Source organism: Myxocyprinus asiaticus, chromosome 14 (genome assembly GCF_019703515.2).
Source record: "Myxocyprinus asiaticus isolate MX2 ecotype Aquarium Trade chromosome 14, UBuf_Myxa_2, whole genome shotgun sequence".
Classification (NCBI taxonomy): Eukaryota; Metazoa; Chordata; class Actinopteri; order Cypriniformes; family Catostomidae; genus Myxocyprinus; species Myxocyprinus asiaticus.
The window spans coordinates 28,531,377-28,545,812 of NC_059357.1; the positions used below are offsets into that span (position 1 = coordinate 28,531,377).

Consider the following 14,436-nt stretch of genomic DNA (forward strand, 5'->3'; position numbering starts at 1 on the left):
AGAAAACAGATTAACTGAGCTATTTAAGAGAAAGAGCAACTCTGAGAGCTGTCTCTAAGATGACAAGTATGCTCCAAATACTGAGTGCAGTGTTTACAGTCGCTCTTCTAACAAGAGGTAGGCCTGTAAAACTTGATTTGGCCTCATATGACTGAAATGATTAAGTGATTTAAAACCTTTAATTTATTAATACTTAAGGACAACTATTGATTTTTTTAATAGTATATTGAATAGAGTTTTTTCTGGAATTATTAGTAACTGAACTTCCTATTACTTAACTATATTATTTTTTTTTGCGAGGGATAGACTTGTAATCTCTGCAACCGGTTGTACTGTTGTTTTTACTGGTGTAGATAGTTATGTTGACGAAACATACTTCTACTTTTCTAGTAGACAAAAAAACTCCATGTTATCAAGGAACTTTATGCAGCTTTTTACACATGCTCCAAAAAAAATTAAATAAAAGGAATTTTGCACAACAAAATTCTAGAAAATTTTGTCACAACTTGATTTCATTTTTTTTCTATCCAATTAAATTCGAAGTTTTCTTAGTCCATTTCAGTTTGGACAACATGAAAACTTTTTGTAGCATTGATAAAACTGGGCAGGGGATTTCCATTTCTCAGCATGGTACTGGATGAGGTGAACAAATGTTGAAATTAAGTGTTATTTAATGCATTTTTGAGCAAGATGAGAATAGGAGGAGATTTGTTCATGTTTAATGTTCTGATATATTGGTATTTAAAAAGAATCTCTGTTATGCTGGAGTTTTGAGGGTTACCAATTTGGTGAAGAATACCGCTTGTGCTAAGCTTGAGGATGGACTTTCACTTCAAGTAATTTTAATTAGAGTGCTGTTTAGCTGTTTTATCAGTTGCTATTTAATCCAAATAAATTATGTTGTTTGAATAAAATTGACTTGATCTAAATGAAATAAATTTAATTGTTTGTAAAAGCTTTCTTAAATTCAATTAAGGGTAATTAATTTTTTTTAGTGGGTTCCCATGGTCATGGAAAACCTGGAAATATAAGAGAATTTTAAAATTGTAAGCTGTAAAATCTAATTTTAAAATATTTCATTAACTAAACATTGCTCTTCTTGATATTTGATAATTTATGGTTCTCAAATCTGAATGGTTCATTAGTGAATCAGTCTGAATCCAAATTATTTGAAAATTTTTAATTTTTAGCAACTCATGGAAAAGTCATGGAAATTCATTGGTCAAAAAGGATAGGAACCCTTTACACAGTGCATGCCGTTGAAGAGAGTGTAAGACTAACCCTCAAAAGCCTCATTTTCATTCCCGTCAAATATTAAATATAGTACTACAATGAAGGTCTATAGCTCAACTGGTAGAGCATGGCACTAGAAACGCCAGTGTTATTGGTGTGATTCCACAACACACAAACTGATCAAAATGTAGAACTTGAATGCACTTTGGATAAAAGTGTTCGCCAAATGCATCAAATGTAAACTTAATATGTTTACTGTTTTCTAGGATGTGACGCACAACTAGCAGGTAACCAGATTGTCATGACATCATTTAAAATGGACCAAACTCTTGCTATGACTGGTTGTTTGTCTAAAATACGCTTTCTTTATTTTCTCCTTATCAGAATGTGGCAAAGCCCCTCTCAACACGAGAATAGTAGGGGGACAGGATGCCCCTGTTGGTTCGTGGCCATGGCAAGTCAGTCTTCACAAGAACGGTAGACATTTCTGTGGTGGATCACTCATCAACAATGAATGGGTCCTGACAGCAGCTCACTGCTTTGACAGGTCACCACATAACCATCAGTAGATCATAGACCAACCCTTCCAGAGTTAAAACATTACGTTTCACTCAATTAATATGCTGATGGTTAACACTTTCTCTCTCACTGAATTCCAGTACTTTAACTGATGGCCTAACTGTGTACCTGGGGCGACAGACGCAGCCAGGAACGAATTCAAACGAGGTGTCCAGAACTGTCTCTCAAATCATTAAACATCCAAACTACAGTTCCAGCTCTCATGACAATGATATCACTCTCCTGCATCTGTCTTCATTTGTGAATTTTACTGACTACATAAGACCGGTCTGCCTGGCAGCTGCAGACAGTACATTCTTCAACCGCACTGCGAGCTGGGTCACTGGATGGGGAAATGTTCAATCCGGTGGTAAGAATTTAAACAAATTCTCTAAAACAAACATAATATACTGTACTATTGCAGTAGCTGACAAATTTTAATGTATGTCTCAGTTTCCCTGTCTTCATCAAAACCGCTACAGGAAGTGCAAGTGCCTATTGTTGGAAACAGGCAATGCAAGTGCCTTTATGGAATCCAAACAATCTCAGACAACATGATCTGTGCTGGACTATTGGAAGGGGGAAAAGACTCCTGTCAGGTAATTGCACTCAAATGCTGAATTCAACCATGTCTAATCTAGTGCATCACACTCAAAATGCTGTTTTCAGAACCTTTGAAACCTTTGTCTGCACATACTGTAATGACTCAATTATTAGTTCTAAGCAGAAATTGATGTTATTAATTTTATTTATTAACATTTATTCATAATACGTATATATTTAAGGATTGGTTTTATTTTAAAAACTAACCATATTCACCCTTGTTAAAAAAAAATTCAGGTAACCTAATGCAATTTGCAGTGACTGGTTAGGACCTTTCATCCATACTAAAGTTTACCACAGGAAAACTGTGGGGAAAATATATTTTCTAACAGATGCAGCTGTATGCATGCATTTAAATCACAGTCTGTAGACAGGAAGACATTTAAATACACAACAACAGGATTTTTGTTTTTCTTCATTATTCCTTCTTATTATATATTAAAGCTGTGAAATACAAATTGATTAAATGGCAGGTATGTTGTCAGTCATTATCTGAGAATAAAACCTGTTTTTTGTCTTACAGGGTGACTCTGGTGGACCTATGGTCAGCAAACAGGGCTCAGTCTGGATCCAGTCTGGGGTTGTGAGCTTTGGCAAAGATTGTGCTTTGGCTGGGTTTCCTGGTATCTATGCCAGAGTATCTCAGTACCAGACCTGGATCACCCAACAGATCAACCAGTCAAATAACCAGCCAGGCTTCATCAAATTCATCTCCACTGGTACTGATGGTGATCTGAGCATAAACTGTGCTAATGTACCCGCCATTACATCAACTGCTGCTCCTGCCACTACAACCGTTGCACGTAAGGTTCCTTTAAGTTACTGCTATAATGGATTGATGTGATCAACATAATCACTGCAAAAATCATTTCCTTACTCAGTATTTTTGTCTTGTTTTGCAGTCAAAATATCTAAACATCCAAGATTTGTTTTTTTTTACCATTAGTATTTCCTTATTTGGGGGGGGGGGGGGGGGTTGGCATAAACCTAATGGAACTATAATGCTAATGGAACATGGCCTACCCATACAAAATGCAATCATTATTTTTTTAAAGACAGCCATAACAAAGGAATCAAAGAAACAAAGACATCCAAAAAGTACAGTAAGACCTGAATGCATCATTCTTTGTCTGTTTCTTTAGCTGTAGTTTGTGGAAGTGCAAAACTGAATACTCGTGTGGGAGGAAACAGCTTCCTTGCATCTTCAGGTGTATGGCCATGGATGGCCAGTCTTCAGCTTAACGGCAGTCATGTTTGTGGAGGAACAATGGTTGCTGAATGGTTTGTCATGAGCTCTGCCAGCTGCTTTTCCAGGTAATGGCACCTTATTACCCAAAAAATACATTTTCAGACTCATTAAAAATTAAAACAATCAAATTGGATTCATCTGAGTGCTTCTTATCCAGATCTACCAATGCCTCCGATTGGACTGTGATCCTGGGTCGTTTGTATCAGAATGGCACCAACCCCAATGAGCTCTCTGTAAAAGTGGCAAACATTACAATCAGCAATTTTACAGATGACAATGTTGCAGTCTTGCAGTTGGCCAGGGCACCAAAACTTTCAGATTTCATTCAGCCCATATGCGTGGACCAGGGAGACAATACCTTCAGTGCTGATACTCCATGCTGGGTGGCAGGTTGGGGCTCAGGAGCAGGAGGAGGTAAGTATGTGCTAATGTAAGTACATTTAGAATGTTTATTAGATATTTCATCATTTATCTCATATATTCTTTTCTTTGTATTTGTTGTCCTTCTTTCATAGCTAATCAAGCTCTTCAGGAATTCCAAACTGCTATAGTGAATTGTGGGAACGAATCCTCAAACAATAGTATTTGTACAAGTTCGTTGAACTTACAGGAGGCAAGTTCATTAAAAAAGAGTTTACATTATTTTTGCAAGAAATGCTTTCCATTAACAACCAAATACTAGGGAACTGAGTCTTCTGTGACTATTTATATTTAAAATAACTTGATTTGTTAGTCAGTGACAGACCAGTTTTCTCATATACTTAAAATTATTTTCATAAAGTAGTTTATCAAATTTATAAATCTCTCTCTCTCTCTCTCTCAGGGTGATCAAGGTGGTCCGCTGATGTGTAAACAGGGTCTGTCATGGGTCCATGCTGCTGTTCTGACCATCCAGAGTAGCACTTCAAACAGCAGCACTAATACAAGGTCCAGTAACAGCACTGTGGAAAGCTGGTCTCTCCGTGCTCAAGACATCCAGGTCTTCACTAAAACCTCCAGCTATGTGGCATTTGTAAAATCTCTGGTTGGTTCTTTCCCTCAAAAAGCCACAAACAGCACAAATTCAACTTCAACTGCAAATGCAACTGCACCTGCACCCAGCAACTCGGTCCAAGCTACCACCACTAGTGGATCACAGTCCTGTTTTAATACTGTCCTTTTGTTACTTCTAGCACTCCAAATCTTTCATCAAGGCTAAGATCAATCAGGTATTATTAGTAAAGATCTTCTAACTATAATTGTGAATATATAACCTCAGACAAATAATACATGTTTGAATTTGCTTAATGTGACTGATTATAAAACTGCCATCATAAAACATCAAAAGGATTTGCGTTGTCCATTTTTGCTAGAAACACAATGGAGTTGACTTGAAATATTCATTAGTTGTTATCTTGGACTATGAGGCTATTCTGACTATATTTATTTCTGTGTACAATTTCTTTATACTGGCAGCATTTAAGAATAAGTGCATAGCTAAAAAACATTTACTGTCTTCCCATTAAACACACATATTTGCATTGGAGAATTTGTATGCAACATGGCAATTTATAGAAATGTCCCAGTTTCAGTGGTTCAGTTCTTTGTTGGCTACTGTATCTTATCTAATTACCTCAAGTTGCACCACTCTTGTGACATTACTATAAGTTCACAATTGTTGACATTAGAGTACTTAAATATTTTTCCATTTTATTCATGTTTTGAAAACTTGAAGAGTATGTCATGATATTATGCTACTGTACTGTATATGTTCCTGAATATTCTTTCCAAAAATATTTTTTTTTATCTAATTTGTTTTATGTGTGATTTTAATGAAAAGTGTTGTTTTGTAATGAAATGGGATTTCCATGTTTTTTTATTTTTTTATTTTTTATTTTTTTTGTGAATGAAGTAACTCTTTTCACCACACTTTTTAAATGTGAACCATAAAACAATGCAATTTTTGTAAGTTGTAAAATTTCTGATTAATATTACTATTAAAATAAAGTTGTACAAATTGCATAGTCTGACTGATTTACATGCCATAATCATAAAACATCAAAAAGGGATTGCGCACAACATGATCACTTGGGTAATCGAATGTTTAAGTATATTGAAGTCGACCCCTCATAGTGCCGAATTATTGACAAGCACCTTCCCCATCAGATATTGTTGCATGAATTTCAGTGTGTTCACCTTTCCTTGTGGCTCTACTGATCTGCAAATATAGAGAAAAAAGGAAACACATATCTGGAAAACTACCATGAACACTAAAAGACCATTCTTGTACAATTACCTGCTCCTTCAGTTTGGCTGCAAAAGTAGCCAAACTAGGCAAACTGAGTTGCGACATGTACAGGATTCTTCCTGAGATATGACTGGCATTATGATGTAGATTAGGCAGGCAACCATAAAGATTTCACACTGTTCATACTTTGCTTATACAAGGCATGAACAATGTAAAACATGAAACAAGATAACCCAGGATTACATTTACTTAAAGTTAAAAATGATTCATAATTTTAAGTGTGAAAAGTCCTGAAAAGTTGTTTCCATATGATTTCCTATTAAGTCTTTTTACAACACTTGTGAAGAGTAAAAAAAGTGATGTTTATAAGCTGTAAATTATTATTACAATTAAAAATAAGTACAGTAATTTGCACTTAAGTGTTCTGGGAAAGAACACAGAAGCATGTTTTATGAATGTGACTTGTATTCTGCACAGTCATTGCTTCTGTAAATATGAGCCTGTGCAGATAGCAACATAAAAGTATTTTTCCATCAGACTGTAACAACAAAGTGTATTCCTGGAATATCTCACAAAACCTGTATTTCCACCATCCTTGGAAGTCACATGCTTTTACGTCAACATAATTAGGCTATTTTTAGGTTTTTTAGGTTTTAACTTTTAGGACAGCCAATTACAATAGTATATATATAAACTATTGATATATAAACTATTGTAATTGGCTGTCCTAAACATTGAAAAATAGTCTCAGCAGTTATGTTGAAATAAAAGCATGTGATTTCCACATACAGAAGTAAAATAGCAAAGATTATAACTTAATGGCTCATTTTGCCTGTAATCACTGAATTTTGTGTGTGATTAAATTGTCCATTAATTAGGCCTATTACAGATTGGGATGAACTGATTAATACAATAATCAGTAAAAAAAAAAAAAAAAAATGAAAAGAAAAGAAAAAAAGAGTGATTTATTCCATGTATTACCTCTGCAACAGTATACATTTAGAATTGTTTTTATTTAATGTTTATATATATATATATATATATATATATATATATATGTGTGTGTGTGTGTGTGTGTGTGTGTGTGTGTGTGTGTTGTTGACAGTTGTTTATAGGTCAACACTTAAAATTGAGTAATACAGGAACGAAAATACACATTTTAAAAATATGTAAAAACTACATGAACTGTCTTTTATTACAATGGATTTTCTTTTTTGCGCAATGTCCTCCATGGCTCTATGAAAGCACACCAACTGTGTGAGGTAACCCATGAGTAAGATTAGTTGAGATAACTTTTAATCTTATTTTGTAACATAAGGTGTGTGTAATAAGTAAATTGCTTCAAATTCATGACTATCAGACTGTTCATTTTTCAGCTGGTGAAACATTCTGTTAGTGTTTGGTTCGAGTCCACCATAGTCGAGTCTGAGTCAAATCCGAGTCTTCAAACAATCGAGTCCGAGTTGAGTCCGAGTCCAAAAGGGGCTGAGTCGAACTCAAGACCGAGTCCATAACAGGCCGAGTCGAGTCCGAGTCTGAATGAATCTGTTCATAAATCTGAATTGAAATTGTAAACGTAAACTCAACATCAATGTTTTTAGCTTATTTTAAATTTCACAACTAAGAAAAACAGTTTGTCAATATAAATGTAACAAAAACACCTCTGTTGCCTTTCATATATATATTTTATGATTAGTTTCCTGCTGAACAAACTTCAAAGTAATTTTAGAATAAAAGCATATGCTTTAGGTGTATGAAGACAAAACTGTCCTTCAGCGCAGTTCTAACTGCTTTCTGTTGACATTTCAACTTTTTCTCCTCCACTCAAACATAAACTAAAGAAAGTGAAAGTTGTGTTAGTCATTACAACAAAGGCTATTATGTTTTAAATTTTAATTTAGTTTTTAATTTCTACTTCATTTTCAATTTGTCAATTTAGTTTAGTCTTATTTAAAATGATGCCTATCTGAAGAAATAATAGTCTATACTGAGATTTCTTTCTGAATATTTTTTCTCTATCTGCTGACTGATTTGGGAAAGTACAGTATATACAAATGAGTCAACACAGTAGTAATTAGCACTCACTGAGAAGTTACATCTCACAATTTGACTGCAAATGCTACATCCAAAAACACTGGAAAATCCCACTGATAATATTAGGGCCATGTCATAACGGACATGATTTTCTAGTTAATTTGCAGGAAACCGCACAATGCGGCTCTCATGCTGCTCATGTACCTAAACCGCAAAAACATGGAGAATAATAATTTTGAGTCATAAATTTAACAGAACTGTCTTTCAAAAGTGTCAGAGATATAGGCTAAAAAAACATGCATAAGTTACCCAGTAGTTTACAATAAACATTTAAAATAAAAACATCATAACCAACTAAATTCAAGTCGTAACATGAAGTTTAGCTTCATACACAAACTCTGTCATTGAATAATACGAATAATACATGTATTTTATAGTCTATAATTAAATTATAAACAAAACATTTCACTGCCCAAAATATCCTAAAATTTTATTGTGTATGGTTTAATGTTGTGAATGGTGGACAAATGCTGTAAAAGAATGTATTTTAAGCAGCTTGTCAATGCTTTGAAAATAGTCAATCAGTAATAAATAGGTGATGTTTTTCTGTTTAGAGCTACTGTCTGCTTTAGCAATAACACTTTTTTTCACTATTTAAAAAGTTACACAGTTAATTCATCAAGCTATTATGGACAGGGCCGGTTGCACCAGCTATATGTAAGTTACAACATAGTCTAGTTGTGGTGTAAATGGGCACTAAATCACAATTTACGCACTACTAATATGTGCGTGTTGCACCATTAAACTTAGGTAGAACATAACCCTACATATAAACTAAATATTTACGGCAGCCTCCGACTAAGAGTAATGGATGGAATAAAAAGCAGACTCATTTAATGACATCGATGAGCTCATGTTTTGGTTGACAGGCTTCAGTCCTTTCGACATAGCCTATATGATGATGTTGCATTACACTCGTTTACATTTACGGGAGAAAATATTATGTAAAAAACTTACTTCTTCAGCATGAAACCAATCTAACAGTGCACTTTCCTGTGTACGCCATTATTTAAAAGCTTGCAAAACATAGGTGGGTTATTTAAAATTTGGCTATAGCTTTATTAAAGGGATTGTTCACCCAAAAAAAAAAAAAAACTTCTGTCAAAAAGAGACGTTAGGCAATGTTAGAATCAGTCACCATTCACTTTTGTTTTATGGGAGAAAGTTCCAATAAAAATGAATGCCAACTGAGACTAATCTTCTGCATAACATCTCCTTTTGTGTTCCATGGAAGAAAGTCATTTGAACACTCAAGTGTCTGGAATCATTACTCAGGTTCATCATACCAATAGTATGAGTAATGCTTTTTTCCAAACCTGAATTACACTTTTTGAAGAGCATTAAGTCTGTCTATATGCACATGGGGTAAACATATTCAGATTTTAAATTTAAAACCTTAAAACAATGGTTCTCATCATTTTTGAATCCAAAGCCTCGAATTGTTCAGGACAATATTCGAAGGCTCCCCCTATGTAGGGCAAGATACATTTCCTCTGGTAATTCAGCTGTAATGATAACAAAGCTGTTTGTTTTCAAGCTTGTTTATTAACAGAAATAGGAGTATCAATAGATTCAAATAATTAATCACGATTTATTTTGTGATTCCAGAAGTTTCAAGAACTGTATATTCTTCAATAATAGTAATAGTAATAGTAATAGTCAGTTTACATGTTGTACTGTACATCTTGATTGTTTAGCAGTTCTTAGCATTCTAAGTTAGATTATTATATCTTTAAATAATTTTTAATAATTTGATGTCATCAAGTACCACTGCCTTAAAAAACCTTTGTGACGGATGTGAACTATTTTAAAATCTTGTTAATCGAGGAAATTTTAACTAGGAGATTTAAATATATTAGTCATATTCCATTCATTCAAACCATACAACTTTGCTTCCTTTAAATAAACAAATAACTTTTATTTTTCATTTATCAAGTATTTAACTGTATTGAATTGGTAAATTTCAGCTAAAATTAGTCTCTTTCACACTCCCTCTCGCTGTCTGTCTCTATGACCTTCTCTCTGTATACTTCTCTTTTAATAAGAACTACGCTAACTTCAAATATATTTTTAACTTATTGCTTGTGTCTTCTTCTTTCTCGGGTAAACCTTTTCTGACCATCTATCAGAGTAAATGTTAAAATACAGGACATCTGTATGGCTGCCTAGTCTATACCATAATGCCAATGCTAGTCATATCTACAGAGGAATACACATTGCAACTCAGTTTTCCATGAGCTTGTTTGGCCCCTTTTGCAGCTAAATTTAAGGAACAGGTGATTGTACAAGATTAAAGGGACAAATACTGGGATCAATCAACTGAGCAACTAAAACATTTAAACGTGTGAGAATAACATTACAAAATGATTTGGTGACATCTAAAAAATTATATATAATAGTAGGCGGTTTATGGACTATTTAATTTATGTCCTATGGCATTCTCCTCAATCTGTATTTCTGAGAATATATAGGTTCCTGGCGGATGTACATTATAAGTACCCAAAGGTTTTGATGTATGGGGATGGATTAACTTCAGACAATTGTGCCTATTTTGTGCACAATGGTGCACAAATTAATCAGCTATGTAACACTTTTTGTTGAATGACATTTCATCATTATATGTGTGCACAGTTCAAAAACAGGTCTTATGTTAGAGTTGTTATAAAAGGACAGAGTGAATGCAGGAATTATCTCTCTGTCCTCATTTTCTATTCTAAATACAGGCAAACAATATAACAGTTAACCAAACGTCATTGACTTTACGTATCCAGTTGTGTACAAAAACACATATGGTGTTTTTTTTTCCTTTTTTTTTTTTTTTCACCCATGACAAAGTTAGGCTGTTTTGCATCTACTGTATAGGATTGAAAATGCACAATTTCACACTCACTCATTATAACATAACTTATGCCACAGTGTTCAAATAGAAACTGGTGTAAATTAGAATACTAGAAACAAAAAACTACAAATATTTTCATATTATTGCTGTGACACAACACAACAGTGTCTATTATTTGTCCCAGGTTTCAAAAATAATCCAAATTAGATTTAAAATTCAAAATATTCTAAACTGTCTATTTACACTCTACTGTACACTATGCATCTCAGCCAAAGTGACCACTATTTAAATTCTGAAAATGATTGTCTGTATTGAGCCTAACATCTTACTCTCATCTTACAAATAATTAAAACAGCAAAATGACTAAATATTAATGAATCAATATATAACATCTACTGTGAATTTTGGTAGGGATTCTCATGGGGATTCTTGGGGAGTCGTACATTTGTCTGACATAATTATTCTGTTCAAACCGGGTAGACAGTACCGTGCTGCAGGGTGGCAAAGTATTAAGGGGACCCTTGTGTCATAAGCTACAAGTTCCTATTTACTCTTTTAACATTAAAGAATATTTGCATTGAAATGTCTTCCATGATTTTGGGAGTATACCATATTGTATCACACAGTAAATGTTTACTCATTGTGTCCCACTCTAACAAGGAGTGCCAGAGACGGATATATAAGTGTATATAAGTTCAAAAAGTTCAGCATCTATGTGAGAAAGATGAAGATGATCAGGGAACTGAGTGTGATGTTTATGGTCACTCTTCTAACCATAGGTAAAAGCTTTAACTCCTAGTCTTCATATAATGTTATCTGCTCTTTGGTCTATTTTTTTATTATTTCTATTACATTTGCATAATTAAATTATCTTGTTTCACCTTTCCCAGTGTGTGACTCACAACTGAATGGTAAGTTAATCTTCATGGCGATGTATATTTTTTTTGTTTTTGTTTTTATTTTAATATTTGACTATGAATGTCAGTAAGTCTAAAATTCCTTTCCTATTTTTTCTTGCAAGTGTGTGGTAGAGCCCCTCTCAACTCAAGGATAGTAGGGGGAAAGGAGGCTCCATCTGGTGCGTGGCCATGGCAGGTCAGTCTTCACTCGGATGACAGTCATTTCTGTGGTGGATCCCTAATCAACAGAGAATGGGTTCTGACAGCAGCTCACTGCTTTCCAGGGTAACCTACACAATTATCTTTAATTCAAAGAACGAATAAAATATTTATAACACACTGAATGTAAAAACTTGTTTTCTCCTTTTAGTAACCCTGATCCTTCAGACTTTACTGTGTATCTGGGCAGAAAGAGTCAAGAGAAACCCAATCAAAACGAGGTGTCCAGATCCATCTCTCAAATCATAATTCATCCCTCATACAATACGGCTTCAAATGACAATGACATCACACTGCTGAAGCTCTCCTCACCTGTGGCTTTCAGTAAATACATCAAACCAGTCTGCCTTGCAGCAGCAGACAGCACATTCAACAATGGCACTGGGACCTGGGTTACTGGATGGGGGGCCATCAACTCAGATGGTAAGGGGAGAAAAATGCAGTACTCCTTGATCTACATATTGATCATTCTCAGATATATGAAGAGGTTCATAATGCTAATTTGTAAGCTAGGAAGCCAAAAACAATTATAAATGTATGACATATGTTTAAATACACAGTAGCCCCAAAATGTATTTTGGACGCTTAAACATAGTTCACCCAAAAATGTATATTCTGTCATCATTTACTCACCTTTATGTTGTTCCAAACTCATATGACTTTCTTCCGTGTAGCACAAAAGAAGATGTTAAGCAGAATTTTGGTCTCCGTCACCATTCACTGTCATTGCATGTGCAATTTTCAAGTGGATGTGCAAATTTTCAAGCAAGACATTTCACAAAAAGAGGGGAACTGACTTAGTACATCAACTAAAAATGAACTCGACACCAGTTGGTTAAAAGTAATTGCAAAAATGACTCCGAAAAGTGAAGTCAGTTCTTAGAAAATGTCTTTAATAATTTGTGTGCAGGTGACCTTTGGTCTGATATAATGCAAAAATGAACAAAAAACAAACAAAAAAAACAAACAAACAAAAAAAAAAAGCATAGATTTTTAAATATCAAAAAATAAAACAAAATCAAGTTTACACTTGGGAATATAATACAGATTCATAGACATTAGCTTTGCATTTGTTCCCCCAGTACCCCTTCCTTCACCCCAAAACCTACAGGAGGTAAAATTGCCAATAGTTGGAAACAGGAAGTGTAACTGCCTTTATGATGGACAGATAACCCAGAACATGATGTGTGCTGGACTGTTGGAGGGTGGAAAAGATTCATGCCAGGTATCAGTCAGCATATTTGGGTGTTACAGCATCTGTCTATAGCTGAATTTAAAAACAGTTTCTTTCTTGAACCCTAAAATGTTAAGTTGTGTTTGTGAATTTTTATCTTTGTAATTAATGCAGTTGAATTGTCGTCACTACATATAAGCCAGTACATCTGAGACTTGTGTTTATTTCTTGCCAGGGTGACTCTGGAGGTCCAATGGTCATCAAAAAGGGCTCTATTTGGATTCAGGCTGGTGTTGTAAGTTTTGGTCAAGGTTGTGCTTTGTCTGAATACCCTGGTGTGTATGCCAGAGTTTCCCGCTACCAGAGGTGGATCAACAAACATATCAGAAAAAATCAGCCAGGTTTCGTCAGCTTCAAGACCAAATCCCCTGATCCTGACCAGACTGTGACTTGTCAAAAATGAGAAGAAACCACCTACCAATTTAATGTAAACCATGAATGTGGATTTTCCCAAATTCATTAAGTGCATTGATTGCCTTAAATGGTAGGTCACTGATAAATTGGGAAGATCAGCCATGGTTTATTTTTATCTTATGATTATGGAATTTATGCTAATAAAAAGATGCATATAAATCAAGCAAATTAATGAATTTTTTACCTTGCTTAATTACTGCTTTGTTGCTCTTAATTCAATAAAAACCTTCTAAGGGTTTTTTACACTGCCCCAGTGAAAACCAAAAAAAGAGTTGTTGGATTTTGATGGATTCAACATGATCACATGGGAAATGTTGCTACCGGATCAGTGTTGATGTTTGTTGGAGAGTTATGACAATGACAGTTAAATTTTCCAACATTCTAAATCCAACAGCCAACTTTAGAATGTTTTTTTTTTTTTATGTTCATTGGGGCAGTGTGACAAGTCAGTTATGTTTCCCAACACTCTAAATCCAAAAGCCAACTTTAGACGTTTTTTTGTTCATTGGGGCAGTATGAAAAGTCAGTTATGTTTCCCAACACTCTAAATCCAAAAGCCAACTTTAGACGTTTTTTTGTTCATTGGGGCAGTATGAAAAGTCAGTTATGTTTCCCAACACTCTAAATCCAAAAGCCAACTTTAGAAGTTTTTTGTTCAATGGGGCAGTATGAAAAGTCAGTTATGGTTCCCAACACTCTAAATCCAAAAGCCAACTTTAGAAGTTTTTTTGTTCAGTGGGGCAGTATGAAAAGTCAGTTATGGTTCCCAACACTCTAAATCCAAAAGCCAACTTTAGAAGTTTTTTTGTTCAATGGGGCAGTATGAAAAGTCAGTTATGGTTCTCAACACTCTAAATCCAAAAGCCA

At 34.5% G+C, this 14,436-nt stretch overlaps 2 protein-coding genes across 2 annotated transcripts; both read left to right on the top strand.

Annotated features, from left to right (window-relative positions):
• LOC127451197 (transmembrane protease serine 9-like) lies at window positions 1-5,639 on the top strand. Its single transcript, XM_051715692.1, has 10 exons — window positions 1-117; window positions 1,500-1,520; window positions 1,618-1,780; window positions 1,893-2,161; window positions 2,245-2,390; window positions 2,918-3,197; window positions 3,537-3,708; window positions 3,801-4,057; window positions 4,159-4,256; window positions 4,467-5,639. Exons 1-10 carry the CDS (start codon window positions 60-62, stop codon window positions 4,839-4,841), a joined length of 1,839 nt encoding a protein of 612 aa, XP_051571652.1. The 5' UTR covers window positions 1-59; the 3' UTR covers window positions 4,842-5,639.
• Window positions 5,640-11,527: 5,888 nt separating this feature from the next.
• LOC127452244 (prostasin-like) lies at window positions 11,528-13,558 on the top strand. The gene is made up of 6 exons (XM_051717593.1): window positions 11,528-11,582; window positions 11,694-11,714; window positions 11,825-11,987; window positions 12,073-12,354; window positions 13,020-13,146; window positions 13,331-13,558. Exons 1-6 carry the CDS (start codon window positions 11,528-11,530, stop codon window positions 13,556-13,558), a joined length of 876 nt encoding a protein of 291 aa, XP_051573553.1.
• Window positions 13,559-14,436: the final 878 nt, after the last annotated feature.